The sequence below is a fragment of the Apteryx mantelli genome, chromosome 1, assembly GCF_036417845.1.
Source record: "Apteryx mantelli isolate bAptMan1 chromosome 1, bAptMan1.hap1, whole genome shotgun sequence".
Lineage (NCBI taxonomy): Eukaryota > Metazoa > Chordata > Aves > Apterygiformes > Apterygidae > Apteryx > Apteryx mantelli.
In genome coordinates this window covers 23,859,107-23,876,919 of record NC_089978.1, presented here as the reverse complement: position 1 = coordinate 23,876,919, position 17,813 = coordinate 23,859,107, and the positions used below count along the sequence as shown (strand labels likewise).

General features: G+C 39.4%; 1 protein-coding gene across 6 annotated transcripts in view; it reads right to left on the bottom strand.

Moving 5' to 3' along the window:
• CDK8 (cyclin dependent kinase 8) overlaps positions 1-17,813 on the bottom strand; it is an 86,402-nt gene that overhangs the window by 35,201 nt on the left and 33,388 nt on the right. For all 6 annotated transcript variants that reach the window (XR_010883320.1, XM_067290593.1, XM_067290600.1 and 3 more), the window contains 2 exons: positions 12,380-12,490; positions 9,359-9,499 (listed from right to left, as the gene is read on the bottom strand). Coding sequence is in view for 5 of the 6 variants with exons in the window: in XM_067290593.1 (XP_067146694.1) it covers positions 9,359-9,499; positions 12,380-12,490 (252 nt within the window). In the remaining variant the exon portion in view is untranslated. The remainder of the gene's footprint in view (positions 1-9,358; positions 9,500-12,379; positions 12,491-17,813) is intronic.

Genomic DNA, 17,813 nt, shown 5'->3' with positions numbered 1-17,813 from the left:
GCAAAGATATGATATACTTGTTAAAAGCCTACACTGAAAGAAAATAAATTGAAAGGAGATTTTTGTTTCTTTCACACACTTGGTCTCACCTGTTCTCTAAATAATCATGAAATCTTTCAGTATGGAGCACCTTAACAAGAGAAGGCGCTCTACGATGAGGACAGCTCCTGAAGCCTGCATCCTAAGAGTCTCAGTCCTAGATTCACCTCCTCCACTTCCCACTGCACATATTCCAGCTCCCTCCTATGCCTCCATTTCCCTCATCCAAAATCCTCAAGCTCCCTTCCCACCTGCCATTCATTCTGATGACCAACAGAGCCAGTAGAGAGGGGTGTGTGCTATAAATGGCCAGTTAATCGCTATGTTCAGAGTGAAGAGGAGCCAAACTGGCACCCCGGTACAGTTCTCAATGCATTTCTCTCAGAATGCATCTTCTCCTCCATTTGATCTCTACTTTTCACAAAGCTTGTGTGAACTTGACATCTTTGATACTTTATCCTTTTACCAAATGTATTTGAAATTTGCTAACTGATGCAAAGGTTATATGGGGGAACTGGAAGAAAATAGCACACCCACGTAAGCTTTATTTCCTTAAGAAACCAGGCTAAAAGCACACAATATTGAGACACCAACATAAAGACTTTTCATTACTGAACACACAACACATTTTGTATTTTTTCAGTTATTTTTATAGAGACTATAGCAGCAACATTGTCATCTCTCCTATATAAAGCTCTAAAGTACCATCTTGTTTTAATTTTAGAATTCAGCATGCAATAAGCACACGAGTGTGCTTCTAGTAATGTTACTAAATGTATGTTCCACTGAACAAAGAAAATTCTTTAAAGCCAGTACAGTGACATTTACTCTGAAGACACTGAAGAGCCTTCTTCCATTTCCTATCTTGTAAGGTAAATATGAAGTCCATAAGTGTTTATAAAGATCAGTCCTGAAACATTCCCTCTAGCACTTGAAGGGCTACAAGGGAAGGAGAAGGGAGAACACAAAAGCAGTAGTCTTCACAACAGCATTTATAACCATACGAAGAAAACTACAAGTTACTTTTGGCCTCAGGTTTGCAGTTCCCCTTTGCAACAGTAAGATCATTCATTACCTGTTAAATCATCTGGGATCACAGGTTACAAACTATTTGGTCTACAACAACGTAGTCTCAGGAAAAAAATACTCTAGCAGCTTTGCTTCTTGTGTATGACAGGTCTGCAGCAGATACAAGTGAAAAGTATCTCACTAAATAAACACTAAAGATCAAAGGGTAAATGACAGCAGGCTTGCGAATCTTAGCCACACCATTAATGAGTGCATAGTTTCATTTACATTTTACTTCCCTAAATACTCACTTGTGTTGTGTCTATAAGGTATCTGATGGTTACATAGCATACATTCTCCCTAGTCTTCCTTTTGTTACGGATGTATTTAAAGCAGCCCTTCTTGCTGTCCTTGATGTTCCTTGCCAGATTCAATTCCAAATGGGCCTTGGTCCTTCTAGTTACATCTCTGCATACTCGGACAATATTCCTATAATGCCTGTCCCTGCTTCCATCTTCTGTGCACTTCCTTCTTCTGGTTGAGTTTTGCCAGGAGCTCCTTGCTCATCCATGCAGGTCTCCTGCCACTTTGCTCGACTTCTTGCTCATTGGGATGCACTGCTCTTGAGCCTGGAGGAAGTGATCCTTGAATATTAACCAGCTCTCCTGACTCCCCTTCCTTCTAGGGCACTATCCCATGGGATTCTTCCAAGAAGGTCCCTGAAGAGGCCAAAGTTTGCTCTCCTGAAGTCCAGTGTTGTGATCATACTTTTTGCCCTGCTTCTTCCCCACAGGATTCTGAACTCCACCATCTCACAGTCACTGAAGCCAAGGCTGCCCCCAAACTTCACATCTCCAGCCAGCCCTTCCTTGTTTTTTAGTACAAGGTCCAGCAGCACACCTCTCCTTGTTGATTCCTCTATCTCCTGTGCCAGGAAGTTATCATCAATGCTCTCCAGGAACCTCCTGGATTGCTTGTGCTTTGCTGTGTTGTTCCTCCAGCAGATATCAGCATGGTTAAAGTCCCCCGCCGAGAACCAGGGCCTGTGATTGTGAGGCTACTTCCAGTTGTCTGTAGAAAGCCTCATCTACTTCCCCTTCCTGATCAGATGGCCTATAGCAACACCTACAACAGTGTCACCCATATTAGTCTGCCCTTTAATCCTTACCCATAAGCTGTCATCCTGCTCATTATCCACCCCTAGGCAGAGCTCCATACACTCAAGTTGCTCTCTCACATAAAGGGCAACTCCCCCCCCTCACCTACCTGGCCTGACCACCTGGAGGTGGTCTATGAATTAAAAATCTATTTGTTATCTGTAAAGATGGCCAATTTGCAAAATCACCAAAAAGTCACGTAATGAAAACCCAAATACACCTGGAGAAGTAGACTGAATATTATATTTTTATCTTTTCAGTGCAACATACCTTTAGCACAATGGGAAAAAGTACTCCAGCTAAGAATAAAAGAGATGTGGGGCTAATCCAACAGAGGCATAAAAATATGAATCTCATAACATTTTCATCTGCTTAGAATTGGCAATTTTTTCAATTTTTCGAAACTCAAATATCTCTTTCTAGAGACACTGTGATTATAGCAGTGTTTCATCTCCAAAGTAGGTCCAAATACAAAGATGAATAGCCTCCTCAGAAACACAAGATGTTTTTCCAGCAGGCAGCTGGAAAAGTCATTTAATATTAACATATCCTGATGTTTATCATATTTACTTAGTATCCTAAAGGAAATGACAGTGGATTCCAGGCCAAAGGCATCAAAGTTTAAAATGAAAAGTGGAACTTTTCCCAAGTACTAATTCCTATTTTGTTTGCCGTACAATCTGATAATCCAGTAGTAACGTAGTTTTCATTTCATGACTATACAGCTTCTGAAAAGACTATGGGAAATACACTATCTTTTTTGTTCAGGGAAAAAAAAATGGCACCATGACTCCCCTCTCTTCATGCTTAAGTCAAGAGAAGCAGCAAAAATTGCCACCTCCTCTGCAAAGGTTTTGTATGTCACAGCTTTCTTCACATTGTTCCTTATTCCGTATGTGCTATTTGATCTTTCTGTTTCTTCTTACTCATACCTGCTCCCACTTTTTCTTTTCATAGTTTCTCTTTTAATGATTTATCATGTGATGAAGTTTAGATTTTGAAAAAGTAATAAATTAATTTTTCAAAACAGATTAAACAGTGAAGATGTAACATTTTCACAGAATCATAAAACAGTTGAGGTTGGAAGGCACCTCTGGAGAACATCTGCAAACTTTCTGAGGGTGCGCTCTGTCCCATCATCCAGGTCATTAATGAAGATGTTAAACAGTACTGGCCCCAGTATCGACCCTTGCGACATCATTAGGGACTGGCCTCCAGATGGATTTCGTGCAGCTGACAACCCTTTGAGCCCAACAGTTCAGCTACTTTTAAATTACCTCACTGTCCACTTATCTAGCCCACATTTCATCAGTTTGTCTAAGAGGATGTTATAGGAGATGGTGTTAAAAGTCCTGCTAAAGTCAAGATAAACAACATCCACTGCTCTGCCCTCATCCATCAAGCTAGTCATTTCACCACAGGTTATCAGGTTGGTCAGGCATGATTTCCCCTTCATAAAGCCCTGCTGACTACTACTATTCACCTTCTCATCCTTCATGTGTTTGAAAACGGCTTCCAGGAGGATATGATCCATCACCTTTCCAGGGATCGAGGTGAGACTGACTGGACAGCAGTTCTTTGGATCCTCCTTCTTGAAGACAGGAGTGACATTTGCTTTCTTCAGAAACCTCCCTTGATCACCATGACCTTTCAAAAACAATCAGGAGTGGCCTTGCAATGATTTCCTGATATGAAGCCAATGATTTTATATATCTTTATAGGCTTTTCTATGGTGAATTCAAGGATCTCTAAGCAGTATGCCTTCTGCTTTCCTGATTGGAAAGCTGGTAATATTGCAGCAATGCACTGTACATTTATAGCTTCAAATTTACAGTTGTACAAAGTTGATGGACATTACTGAACCAAGAATTTGATCTAGCTGGCCATTATTAATGACAATGCCCAAGAAGAAAAAAAGCCAAATGGATCTAATTGGCAGAGCTGGTCTTTAAAAAAGGGAAGAACTCTGAGGTATTGTTTTTTGTTTTTTTTTTTTAAAGGAAAGCCACTGACATGAGCATGGAATACTTATTTTTACAGTCAATTTTGATCATTCCCATACTTTCACTTGTGACTGGTTTTGAAGTATAATCTAAGACATGAAGAAAACATCCATAAAAGCAGGCAAGGAAGCAGTCATGATCCCTGTAAAGAGCAACATTAAGAAACACTAGATAATGCTATTTTAACTACAGAATACTTAGAATTATAATAAATTATGACTAATAGAAGAGCATAAGTTATTATAACCTAAGGAAGAAAAAAGTTCTGCTGGACACAATGTTCTTGGATGATCTCATGAAAGCACACGCTTATATAATGAGAAACACCTTGAAATAAAAAATCTTGCAAAATAAGCTAACAACCAAAGCAGTGATCGAGTTGGGGATTTTTTGTTTTGAAAACAAATCACCAATAAGTCATAACAAAATAGTTTAGGAAGTAATGCCTATTATCTAGTTATATATTTAAACAGGGTCAAAGACTACTCGCTTGTAAAAGCTTTTGACTTCTTTCTAATAATGGGCATAACTTCTATCAGGTTCTTTCCTAACAGTGACCATGATTTTGTAAAGCACTAGAGAATGACTAAAGGGCATTCCTGCATTTCTGAAGTAATCTTTGAATATTGATGAGGGAGACCTCCTTGGACCCAAGAGCTCTTCTGTGGAAAATGGAAACTTTGACCATGCTAATTTACATGTACTTAAGTATGTGCCATAGGCATAGTTAAGTCATTCACAGCTAGAGCCTGGAAAGCAACTAAGATGTCTGCAAAGAACCCCCAGCAGTGGCTTCTCCTCATTTCACATTGAAAGAACATCCTTAATGTTCCTGCTGATCCCAAATCTGGCAGTAGGTTTTCTTGGGAAGAGTCCAGGTCTCAGAAAACTAGGTTCCAACCGATGCACATAGTATATATGAAAAGCTTGTCCACCTGAAAGCTTATTTAAAACAGAGCACATCCCACAGCAGCATTTTTGGTGACCTGCACACTAGGAACACATTAAATAGGCTGCAGTATCTATGCTGTCACTAGTTACTATTGGTCACATACACAGCAACATAATCTCAGATTGACTAGGACATAAATATTATTAACAAACGCTGACTGAGAGACTGTCACTCTTTTGGCAAGAGGTAGGAGGAGAGGAATGGCAAGCAGAAGCCCAGCACTGCATTACCCACTTCTACAGTTGGCTTGCCAAGTGGTAGTTCATCGGTTCAGCACCCACTTACTCCATGTACACACGAAGGAATAGGCCAGGGAATCAAGTCTGAAGATTTAGGAACAAAAAATGTTTCATCATAGTTTTTACATAGAGCACACGTAGCTGAGATACTATAAGATTCTCCCCCCCCCCTTTTTTTTATTAAGGCATTTGTGTTGCAGCACCAGATGAGTGCTTTTAGCAGTGTCATTGCAGAACCAAGCTCACTAGCTTAAATGGTAACCTAATCAGACTGTTATCACACAAAACTGATAGTGGGGTGCTCATCCCCACGTTCCTGACTGTGTGGACAGGCCTAGCATGCACTAATATTAAACACAGATGTACTTTTAACAAGCATAGCACAAAAGTTGCTTAACCATGCAAAAGGACCTCTAATTTGAGTTACTTTAAGGAATCCTCCAAGCATGCTGCAAAGTCCATCTTCTCTTTTCTCATGCTGTTGAGGATGCAGACTGTTGAATACAGATCTATGGCCAGTCTTCTGTTTATGCTTATTTTTAATGTGGAATAAGCTTTCTGTGTACAGGAGGGACTCTGATAGTTAAATACCATAAAGTAGAACAAATACTAGGAAACAAAATCAGCAAAATGCAGCATGTTTCAAGCATGCTTGATAACCAAATTCAAAATATTATTAAAACTAAAATTGATGCACTTTGTGGTAATTATATGAAGTGTTCTTATTTCCTTCCTGCTACAGACAGAGCATGAATAAACAATCTGCTTTCAATTGCTCTCAGCCATGAAACTTGTTTATTTGTTGAGAAATTTTACTGGTGTGTTACAAAGACTTACGAAAAAGCTAACTATTTAAGACTATCTCTTTTCAAAGACAACAAATATAATCAGTCTCCCTTGCTCTGATAGAAAGGGGGAATTGGCTTTCATACAATTAGCGAAAAATAAAACACACTGAAGAGAGTTAACTGTTTAAATATAGTTAAGTTATTGCTAAGTACTGTATCCATTTCCTTTTTAAAAGATAAACCAGGACTACAAAAAACAGTAGATAAAGTTTATTAGTCATTATTGTCTTTCTAGTTTTTACTGTTTCCTACAGAATGTACTCACTTCATATAAATCTTACATGACTTAAAATTCCTGGATTCCTCCATTATGAAGACAAATTTCACAGTCCAAGTTCATGTGTTTCTAATAATCATTAAATTCTGCTGTCTGGATTGTGGATGCTAGGCAAGAATTGTGTTATGCTATCCAATATTTTGTTTTTGATTATAAAAATCAGAAAGATCTCCAAAAACTCCAAAACATTACCTAACTAGAACTAACATCATTAAGACAACTTAAAAAATACCAGAAACTCAAACTTAGATGAAGGCTAATTACATTTCCAAGACATGAGCTTTCTTGCCCTTTAAAAAAATGCTTACCCTATGAGACATATGTAGCTAAGAAAAAATTTCTTTGCCGAAGTACTATTTTCATTAGCTCCCTACGACATCCAAAAAATATCACTTTTATATAGCTGGTATATGAAACAAAAGTAAGCATGCTACTTAAGCAACTGTGTATGTGTGTGTGTGTGTATATGTACATGTGTGTGTGTGTACAAATACATACTGAAATGCATAAAACATTTAGAAACTAAACCAACACCTATCATAATTTTAAGGCACAGTAGGAAAAAACATAATAAATCTATCCAGTCAACCAAATGTTAACAATGGTGATTTAACACAAAACACATATTACTGGTGATTACTACTATAGATACCCTGGAAATAGAAACACAAGTCTAAGATCAAGAGTTACCTTCCCATTATCTTGCTTTCTATAGCAATATACATGCTATTGAAGTCTCAACTTGCAAGCTAACTTTGCACCAATATGTCCCTGTCTTGCTAAAACCAAACAGTGGGCAGAATCTATTTTGTTTCTCAGGCTATTCCCAGGTACTCTAATAACACAAAGAAAACATCTAACAGGCATACAACTCTCTCTTCTCCTGCACGAAATAGGCACCTTTTAAATTCAGTAAATTTTCCACTAGAGAAATAGCTCAAACTGAATTGTTTCAAAATGACAATCTAGGACCTGAAGGTTTCCATGAACAAGGCAGCACAGGCAGCCCCTGTACAAATGGTTTAATTTAAGTCCCTTTAATATACTTTCTCACCAACGTGGCTTGACAAGATCCCAGTGGGACGACATCTCAGATAGCTCTGCCTCTGGCTCAAGCTTTTGGCCTCTTCCTCATATTCTCAAAAGAGAGCCAACAGCAAGGGTGGTTTTTATGCTGGAAACCCCCCTGCTTGCTGGACTGAGACCACCAACTCATTTCACATAGGTCAGACAATGAGATGGTAACAACTTCTGTCAGTTGCCAACTTTAACGGTTTGAGCTACAGACCTAGATGTGAAAGGCTCTGTAATAAATTACCAATCTCCTGAGCCATCCAGTTAACAACATGCATTGCTTTTTTCACTCAATTATATTTATACTTTTAATGCTTAAGTTCATAAATTTTCTGAAACTGTAGAAAGCAAAATACCAGAAAAATTCAGATTCTTGATGACAGGTCATTTGTTTTCTGTATGCCTCCTAGAAATATGCTGAAGAATACTGTTGCAGGCCTAAAGTTAGACTAAGACACTATATTTTGATTTTAAAAAGTGTGTCTAAGCTGTGACATGCATACTTCATATTTCTACATTATGTTTTGCTCCACTATTTCACAAGTCATGACAAAGCCACCACAAACTTTTTGGCTTTTTCCTTCTGAGTGCTGAAGCTTTTGTTCAATTTGTAAAACCAGGAGCAAATAAGAAGCAATATCCATACAATTATTTTAATAAAACAATGTTTCCTTGTATTTCAGTTCTGAAAATGTTATTATTCACTGAAGATAAGCCTTTCTCAATTGGTTTAAACAGAGACTGGCACTCTAAAAACATTTATTAGGCATGAAAATAGAAGACAAATAACTAGTCATTCACTACCATTCAAGGAACAATATTAAAGCTACTTCAAAGACAAAAGTAATTCTGAAAGAGTAATAAGGAAGCCAGATTTAATGCACCAAGTATAGAACAGCACTGGTAATATTGACTTACGGGAGTGGAAGGTCAGACTAACAATACTCTCATACTAATGAAATTTCAGTATTTAGAAGCATCATAAATAGCATCTGTCTCAAAAGTAAATAATAAAACACTATTAAAGAATAAGAGCTATAGACAATTGAGTCATGAAAATCACCTGAATTCAAAAAGAAAGACTGAACAGTATCCTATGCAAAAAAACTATGGGCATATTTCAGAGATAAATACATAACAATTTGAGAGATTTACCAATTTAAAACATTTAATACAATTTGCTCGTAAAGAAATACTATCTCAGGCACTGAAGGTTTCGCTTACACTGTAGTTAGGATAAACATAAGTTTATTTGCAGAAGTCTTCGAAAGTTGGCATGGTTATATTTCTGATAGATTATAAATATTATGAGAAGATAATGGCCTTCAAGAGTTACCTTCTTAAATGAAACTGATAAGTTTAGGGAATATTTTCTTTTATTTCAGCAGTTGCTTGTGACCAATCATTCTCTTTCCCACCTACACACATGCAATATTTAGTAATTTCTGAGGCCTGCAGTCATGCTACCAGAGGCATATTCTGTACCTCAATATGCCTCTTATTTAAATAATCACTTTTAAAAATAGTGTATCTAGAAAAATCAAAAAAGGAGAACAGCCATCTGATATACTTCACTCTCATAAACAGATGATAGCAGACTTAAAATTTGCTCCGATCTATTAATCAAGGCTGACTGCACTATAAAAATATATATTTATTAGTACATGCCCTTGGGTTTTTGTTTCACAAAGATTAGCATAAAAAAAAAAAATCCTTGCCCTCAGTCTTTCCAGTGCTAAAACCCATTGCAGATCGACTTACCAAATCCCTGTGTAACACCCAGTTAGCATGCAGGTAGTGAATACCATCTAGGATCTGATATAACAGCGACTTCACCATTCCCCGAGGTAACTGAACTGGTTTCTTGTTTGCTTTAGAAGCCCTGTGAAACTTGATTATATGCTGTAAAGGAGAAAAAGAAATCAAAATAAAAAAATGTAATGTTTGGTCTATAGCATTACACAAAAAGATTGCCAGTGACTCCTTACATGGAGTTCTTAGCAGTTTTTTCAACCTTTCATTCATTTTCAAAATTAGAAACATGCAGCTGAAGTACTAGAACATTAATAGTATATTAGGTAAAATGTTCACTGTCCCAGGAATTCTCTCAAAAATTAAATCAAAAGACAGGCTGATATTTTGTATGTCTCAACACAAAATTAAAAGTAAATTACCTAACTCCCACATCATTTTACTTTTAGCAAAGATCTCAGTAAAGATCTGTTGTCATGATACTGTAATATTCAGTGTCTAATGCCAGAAAGAGAAATTCTTGCATCAAACTACTGGGACTTTAGAACTTTCAAATTAAACAGGAAATAAATCTGGGCTGCAGCAACAGGCAACAACAAGGAATCCAAAAGAATTATATGTTGTCTTAAAACTTGAATCCTAGCTGCCACTAACTTCAACAGCATCAGGTGTGTCACAGTGACAGTAACTGTTTTCATGTTTCATGTAGAATAAACTTTTCAGGCATTCACTCTTCTTTTTCATACTCACTTGCACTTATGTGATCATCAAAATAGCCCTGATCTTGTCCAACCAAAACCCAGCACCAAACTTCTAGTACATGTTCCTCCTACCTCTACTCAGCTTCCTACATTCCTGAGTTTTCATATCCCAGGTGCCAATTAGGTACCTGACTACTCTGTAGTCTACTAAAGAGTACTACTACTTTAGGAAATTGCCTTTTCCTCTCCTGTTGAGCCCAACTCCATACAGCCTGCCCTTCTTTGCTTGAGGTGTTGAGCCTGGCTGTGAGAAGGAAGCACATCCCTGCTCTGCCAAAGGTAAAAATGCAGCTGCAAGGAGGAGAGAAATGTTGATGAAAAAAGGTGACAGCTCCTACCCACTCAGCCAGACACCACATGCACAAGCATTCCCCAGCCTGAACCACAAGTTTTGTCCCCCTTCACCTCCTCCTTCCACTGACTTCAAAGCAAACATTATTCTTCAGGTAGCAGCCAGAAAGAAGAGAGTCTTCAGAAGTAGGAAAAAGGAAAGCAGTACAGATAGAAAGATAGGTGGCTTTCCTGGACCTTTGTTTTCCTGCTCTAATATATTCTGTACCCTTTGCCCAGCCTAGTTTGAGAACCACTGCACTAGGTATGCCCACCACTGCAGGACTCCATCTGTAGCGGGATCTCTTAGGCACTGACATTGTACAAATAATCACTTGAGCTAGGTTACTTTCATCCAGATATAGTTAGCAACCAGGAACAGGTACAGCTGAGGGATACTGAAGTTTATACAGGTATGTGCATACAAACATAAAGATCGAAACTGAGTGTCATTCATAAGTTACTGATATATAAGCCAGTGTTTCATTAACAGAAGTGCTTCTGCAGTAACTTTGGATAAGTATGAAGTACTGTATAAAGTCATAAATGCAAACAAGGAAGGGTTGCTACTAGTCACAATCCTTCAGGCAAATACAAAACCTTACAGCATAGTTTGAAATGAAAACAACTACTCAGATGTTCTTAAACTTTGCTAGCTTGGCACGTCATAAATATGGGGGAAGCAATGAAAAGATGAATGTGTTTGTTTTCTCTCCACGTAAAGAACTTTATTTTCCTCAAGTTATTTCTTTTTAAATCAACCTTAAGAGTATCTTAAATTTCAGCTGTTTGATACCAAAATAAAATTTGAATGAAGAAGTTAATGAAGTCTCAGTACCATCTTTCAGAAGTTCCAAAACCTTGAAGAAAATATCTTCAATTCAGCTTAGCTGAAGGAAAATTTTCCTTACGCACTAGTTCTAGTGTGGCAAATACTACCGAATTATCCCCAACTGCAAATGACATGACTTTCAAAATGAATTAGTCTTAATATGGCTTATACTTCTTACCTCTCTGTCTAAAATACAGATGTAGGAAAAAAACAAGTCATGAAACATGCTGTTCAAGTCTTACATGAACATGTACATCAAAAATTTAATCTCATTCCAAATTGACACTTGTTGTACCCTTTGATTTGCATCTTAATATCTTCTAAAATTAATATTACAATGCTTTTTTCCATTTGAAAGCAATGCTCAAAATCTACATCAAATTTAATTCAGAGGAACATATACTTGCTTTACTGAACTCAAGCTTGGATGGAATTTTGGATTTTTAATGCTTTTTTTTTTTAAAAAAGAGTTTCAGATGGATGTTAAGATTACAAATATTGAATTAATAGAGGAAAAGGGTTCATCTCTTAAAACAATTTTACTTAGTTTGCAATGCATTTAAATTTAAAACTGTATTTTATAATAAGGAATAAATGGATTTCTTCCCCAATAAATGAAATTTCAAATGAACTGAGTAAAAAGCTCTCCCCACTGCAATATATGAATGACTTTCAATTATATACAGTGGCATTATTCTCACTTCATTTATTTATGGATGACATGAAATGAAACTAAAACTCCAAACTGTCCTACTTGGCCAAAAGCTTTGTCATTTTTTAAAGGAAATTCACCTGCAAAATCAATAACATTTTCCTGCATTCCTTATTTTAGCTGTAGTGAAGGGTTATATTTACATTTATTTAAATGTATCTTTAACTACTGAAAGCTGAATGCAGATCTTTATCTTCAGAAACAGGTCAGAGATCAACATGTAGCTTGCTTACCCAACACCTTCCATTGTGCTTTCCCTTTAATACCAAAAATGTGTTCAAACACACACTCATGGTAAGAAGCTATATTGTTTTTAATTGATGCACCTTCCTTGCCCTTGTCCCTTTCCTCCAACTGAAACGCAACGCCTGTTACCTACAAACAATTTGCCTTACCCAGAGATCATGCTCAGCGTAGTCAAAGAGAAGCCACACCTTCCTGTCAGCGTGAGAAAGAAACACCTTTTGCAGAGAAATGACATTTGGATGCTTGAGCTCCCGCAGCAACTGCAAAATAAAGAAAGTCCATCAGAATTATATTTGTGCATCCAGAGCTGTGAAAGGACTGGAGAGAGAAATTTTAAGTCTTTGCTACAGATTATACAAACAAAACTTGAAATCTGCAATTCAAAGAAAATAGCACATACTTTTTTCTTTTTTAATGAAAGAACTAGTCATTAGTTTGAAGCTAATGCTGAAAGTAGGTCATAACTCCCTTAGGGCATTCATTTCCTTTTAATTTCCTAAAAGTTAAAGTCTAAGTAAACCTCACTATTACACAGGGTCAAGAAGACTTCATAAAAAGCCAACTGTTGGCATCTGCCTTTTCCCAGAGGATCTGATCTCTGATAAAGCCATTTGGGGTAGCCAATTTTCTCCTGACTCCTAATTATCTGAAAACCCTCCATTTTGGTCGCAGTCATTCAAGGCTGAATGGGACTGACTCATTCAGAATCAGTCAATGCAGTCAGCTAAACGAAGATGTGGTTTATAAGATGCAGTCAACTGATCTTAAAAGGTCAACATTACCAAAAGAAGGTCCCAGTTCCCCCCACAATATATCCTGCACCAGTTATGGCACTTGCATCTATGAAACAGCTCAGCAGAAAATTAACTCAGACACAGACAGATACACATATATATAAAGGAGACAGGTTTTGGCTGAGTTGCTGATCTGAACTGACTCATGGCACTAACCAGACCCAGTACTAGAAGGGGACAGAATGTAATTAGGAACAAGAACTTCTTTCAGCAGAAATTGAGCCATTAAATCAGCTCAGCTGCTTTGGAAACTGTAGCTTTAGTCACCACCAAAAGGAAAACGTAACAGAGACATACCACAAGAACCGAATGCAGACAGAAAGAGTTCGAGTTCTACACAGAGTTCATAGAATCACTAAAAAAGAAACAAAACACTTGAAAAGAGTATGCTTAGGTACTTTTGAAGTGTGGATACCTAAGACTAGAAGAATTCTTTGCCAGCTCAGGGATAGCAATAAGAGTGATGGCTAGTCTTCTAAAAATGGGTAAGGACAATTTGAACTAGTATTTGAATATAAAAGTGAAAATCAACATATTTTATTTTTGAGACTGAATCTTATTTCTAATAAGATACAATTTTTCCACTATAGAATAGCGGGAACAAGATAATTAGTTCCTTTTCACTGATACCTTAGTCACATACAGTAACATTTTAGCTGCTACTGAGATAGTAAAGTGACAGTGGCTATTTGAATGTTTTTGCTTCCCTCTTTTCTATTTATTTTGAGAGCCCTTCCAATTCCCCAATCACTGACCAACATCTTAAGTGTGGCATTTCTTGAGCAAGTAAGAGGACCTAGTCCCACAGACCTTTTATCTCAAGTATAAGATGAAACAGAAAGACAGAGGACTGAGAAGACAATGAAGCATTATGAGTAAGTATAGAAAGGCATAGTTTCAGTTCCGGCATGTTAAACTTTCTAACCTTAAGATTTCTAAGAGCATCACTGTACATAGACGAATTTTAAGGAGGGATCTGAAAGAACAAGTGTGGAATTCTGTAAATGCCTGTAATTCCTACAAAACATAAGGATCAATATGGGGAAAACCAAGAATGCTTATCTGCAATTTTAATCGGTTAAAGTTGGAGGACATCAAAGACCAAAGGTAGAAGTCAACCTCTTAATGAATGAGGTTATGGTTTGAGGGTTTGACGATACACTGTGTCAGTCTTTACAGAAAGAATTTTTTGCTCTAATAAACTCACAGTGCAGGCTCAAATTTATGCAGAGCATTCTGAAGAATTAACTGTACCAGCAGACTGCATGATAGTTCAGAGCAACTGTGTGTCAGTACCAAAATTTTATTAGATTTCCTATGGTCTGATTACAGGTCTGTATGGGCATTCCAACTCCTTTATATCCAGACACAACAGACCATCCTTGGGTGAAAGAGGTAGATAAAATGCACAAGGCTCCAGAAAATAATGCAACCACCCCCTTCACTCCTTCCTGCCTCATTTTAGTCTTTTTTCCCATATTGCAGCTATCACCCACCTTCAAAACCTAACCACCTCACACTGAGGACATTGGTAACACAAGCAACAAATGCATATGCTGTCTGAGGGACAGCAAGAGCTCAGGCAGATGATAACACATCATGTGGGTTGTGGACAACACTTCCAGCAACCTCACCCTCCAGAAACCTCTCCAGCCATGTGCTACATGCCTTTCCTACCAGACTTGCCTTGTGTCCAGCAGCTGACAGAATTCACTGAAGAAAAAGTAGAGTGCAAGAAATGCAGTATGATGATCAGTAAGATGTCTGCTAGTGATAAAGGCCACTTCTTGGCCTAGCAACTTTGATATCTAATCCACTTCTCTCCACCCTAGTTCAGTATTGCAGAACACAGAAATATCAAATAAAAACTATCCATTTGGCTCCCAGTAAATCACTGTCTTTTTCATTTGCACATCACATGATGATTCAAGATCACTTCTGCAGCTAGAAAAGTTTTCCTTAAATTAGCTGGCCTGGAAGCCCATTATAGGAAATGAGACCCACTTCACCTTCAAAGAAATATGAATCAGTAACTGATGAAGATGCTGATACATCTGGTTTGACTTGAACATCATAATCCCACATTGCCCCGTCTGGTTCTCACCTTGCTTTCACAAATATTCTACAAGCCGAAGCAGGCAAACAGCACCCCTACGTGCAAGTCTCAAACCAACATGAGGGTTCCTCCATCTCCCTCATCAAACGAGGAAATACTCATTCCACAACCATGGGGCAGGTGAGGGGCAATAAATGAAAGTGTTCCAAAGGCATGTGGCCTCATGAATGAGGACAAACAGGGGCAGGACAGCACATTATCAAATATTAATAACAGCATTATGGCAACCTGGCAAATTACCACACGACTATGACAAGTCTTTCCTTGCTCAGGGATGCTCACATTATTTACCTCTCACATCAAATATGAGCTGAACTCATCACAAGTCTCCATGCACATGACCTCCTTCAACTAGTGATGTTCACACATTTCCACTAGAGCTCTCTACCACTACAGACACTTCTCACAAGCCAAGACATTATGCTGAATGAGTGCATTCAATACGCTGCATTCTCAGCATACCTGAGAATTTCTAGCATTACTGCAAATGTCAGTCCATCTCCACTCTTGATGCTTGCTATTATATGCTGTCCACAAGGAATGTAACTTGCTTAGTATTGCAGTACCACCACATTTACTCCTATAATCAGGTACATATGATCTTGGCCAGGCAACCTGTCCCAGGAGACGTATTAAGAAGCAATTTCTCTAATGTCCCTTCTCAAGATGTTAGCCATTTTCAGACAAGGCCGCTCCTGGCTCCCACTGCCTTTCTAGGAGAGCTCCCAAGAGATTTCCCCCAATGCAGACAATGATCAGAGAGCTGGCTAGACACAATACAGTGTGTAATATCAAGGAAAACGTTCACTTGAGCAAAAATCACTACTGTCATCTTGCCAATTTGATGGTATAAATTCAAAATCTAATTATCTTCTCATGCCTTGAAAGGGCTCACATCAGTTTCACCAAGTGATCCAGCCATGAGCAGACCATAATCAGTCTTTACTGCTAAGGCCAGCCCTGGAGGCAAGAGAGAAAGTCTGGAGAAAGGAAGGCTTTCCCTTGGTCGAGGAGGATCGGGTCAAAGATCACTTAAGCAAACTTGACACCCACAAATCCATGGGCCCTGATGCGATGCACCCACGAGTGCTGAGGGAGCTGGTGGATGTCATTGCTAAGCCACTCTCCATCATCTTTGAAAGGTCATGGAGAACAGGAGAGGTGCCTGAGGACTGGAAGAAAGCCAGTGTCACCCCAGTCTTCAAAAAGGGCAAGGAGGAGGGCGGCCCAGGGAACTACAGGCCAGTCAGCCTCACCTGCATCCCTGGAAAGGTGATGGAGCAGCTCATCCTGGAGGCCATCTCCAAGCATGTGGAGGACAAGAAGGTGATCAGGAGTGGTCAGCATGGCTTCACCAAGGGGAAATCATGCTTAACCAATCTGATAGCCTTCTCTGATGGAACGACTGGCTGGGTAGATGAGGGGAGAGCAGTGGATGATGTCTACCTTGACTTCAGCAAGGCTTTTGACACTGTCTCCCATAACATCCTCATAGGGAAGCTCAGGAAGTGTGGGTTAGATGAGTGGACAGTGAGGTGGACTGAGAACTGGCTGAATGGCAGAGCTCAGAGGGTTGTGATCAGCGGCGCAGAGTCTAGTTGGCGGCCTGTAGCTAGCGGTGTCCCCCAGGGGTCAGGACTGGGTTCGGTCTTGTTCAACTTCTTCATCAGTGACCTGGATGAAGGGACAGAGTGCACCCTCAGCAAGTTTGCCGACGATACAAAACTGGGAGGAGTGGCCAATACCCCAGAGGGCTGTGCTGCCGTTCAGAGAGACCTGGACAGGCTGGAGAGGTGGGCGGAGAGGAACCTCATGAAGTTCAACAAAGGCAAGTGCAGGGTCCTGCACCTGGGGAGGAATAACCCCAGGCACCAGGACAGGTTGGGGGTTGACCTGCTGGAGAGCAGCTCTGCTGAGAAGGACCTGGGAGTGCTGGTGGACACCAAGTTAAGTATGAGGCAGCAATGTGCCCTTGTGGCCAAGAAGGCCAATGGTATCCTGGGGTGCATCAGGAAGAGTGTTGCCAGCAGGTCGAGGGAGGTGATCCTCCCCCTCTACTCAGCCCTGGTGAGGCCACATCTGGAGTACTGCGTCCAGTTCTGGGCTCCCCAGTACAAGAGGGATGTGGCACTACTGGAGCAAGTCCAGCGAAGGGCTACAAAGATGATTAGGGGACTGGAGCATCTCTCTTATGAGGAGATGCTGAGAGAGCTGGACCTGTTTAGCCTGGAGAAGAGAAGGCTGAGAGGAGATCTTATCAACATGTACAAGTATCTGAAGGGAGGGTGTCGAGAGGATGGGACCAGACTCTTTTCAGTGGTGCCCAGTGACAGGACGTGAGGCAACGGGCACAAACTGAGACACAGACAATTCCATCTGAACATGAGGAAAAACTTCTTCACTGTGAGGGTGCCAGAGCACTGGAACAGTTTGCTCAGAGAGGTTGTGGAGTCTCCTTCTCTGGAGATATTCAAAACCTGCCTGGACACAATCCTGTGCAATGTGCTCTAGGTGACCCTGCTTGAGTGGGGGTGTTGGACTAGATGATCTCCAGAGGTCCCTTCCAACCTCAGCGATTCTGTGATTCTGTGATATAATAATAGTCAAGTCACAGCCTGAGAGTGAATAGGCAAAAAGGGACTCGGAACGGAAAGCAGACTGTGACAGTTGATG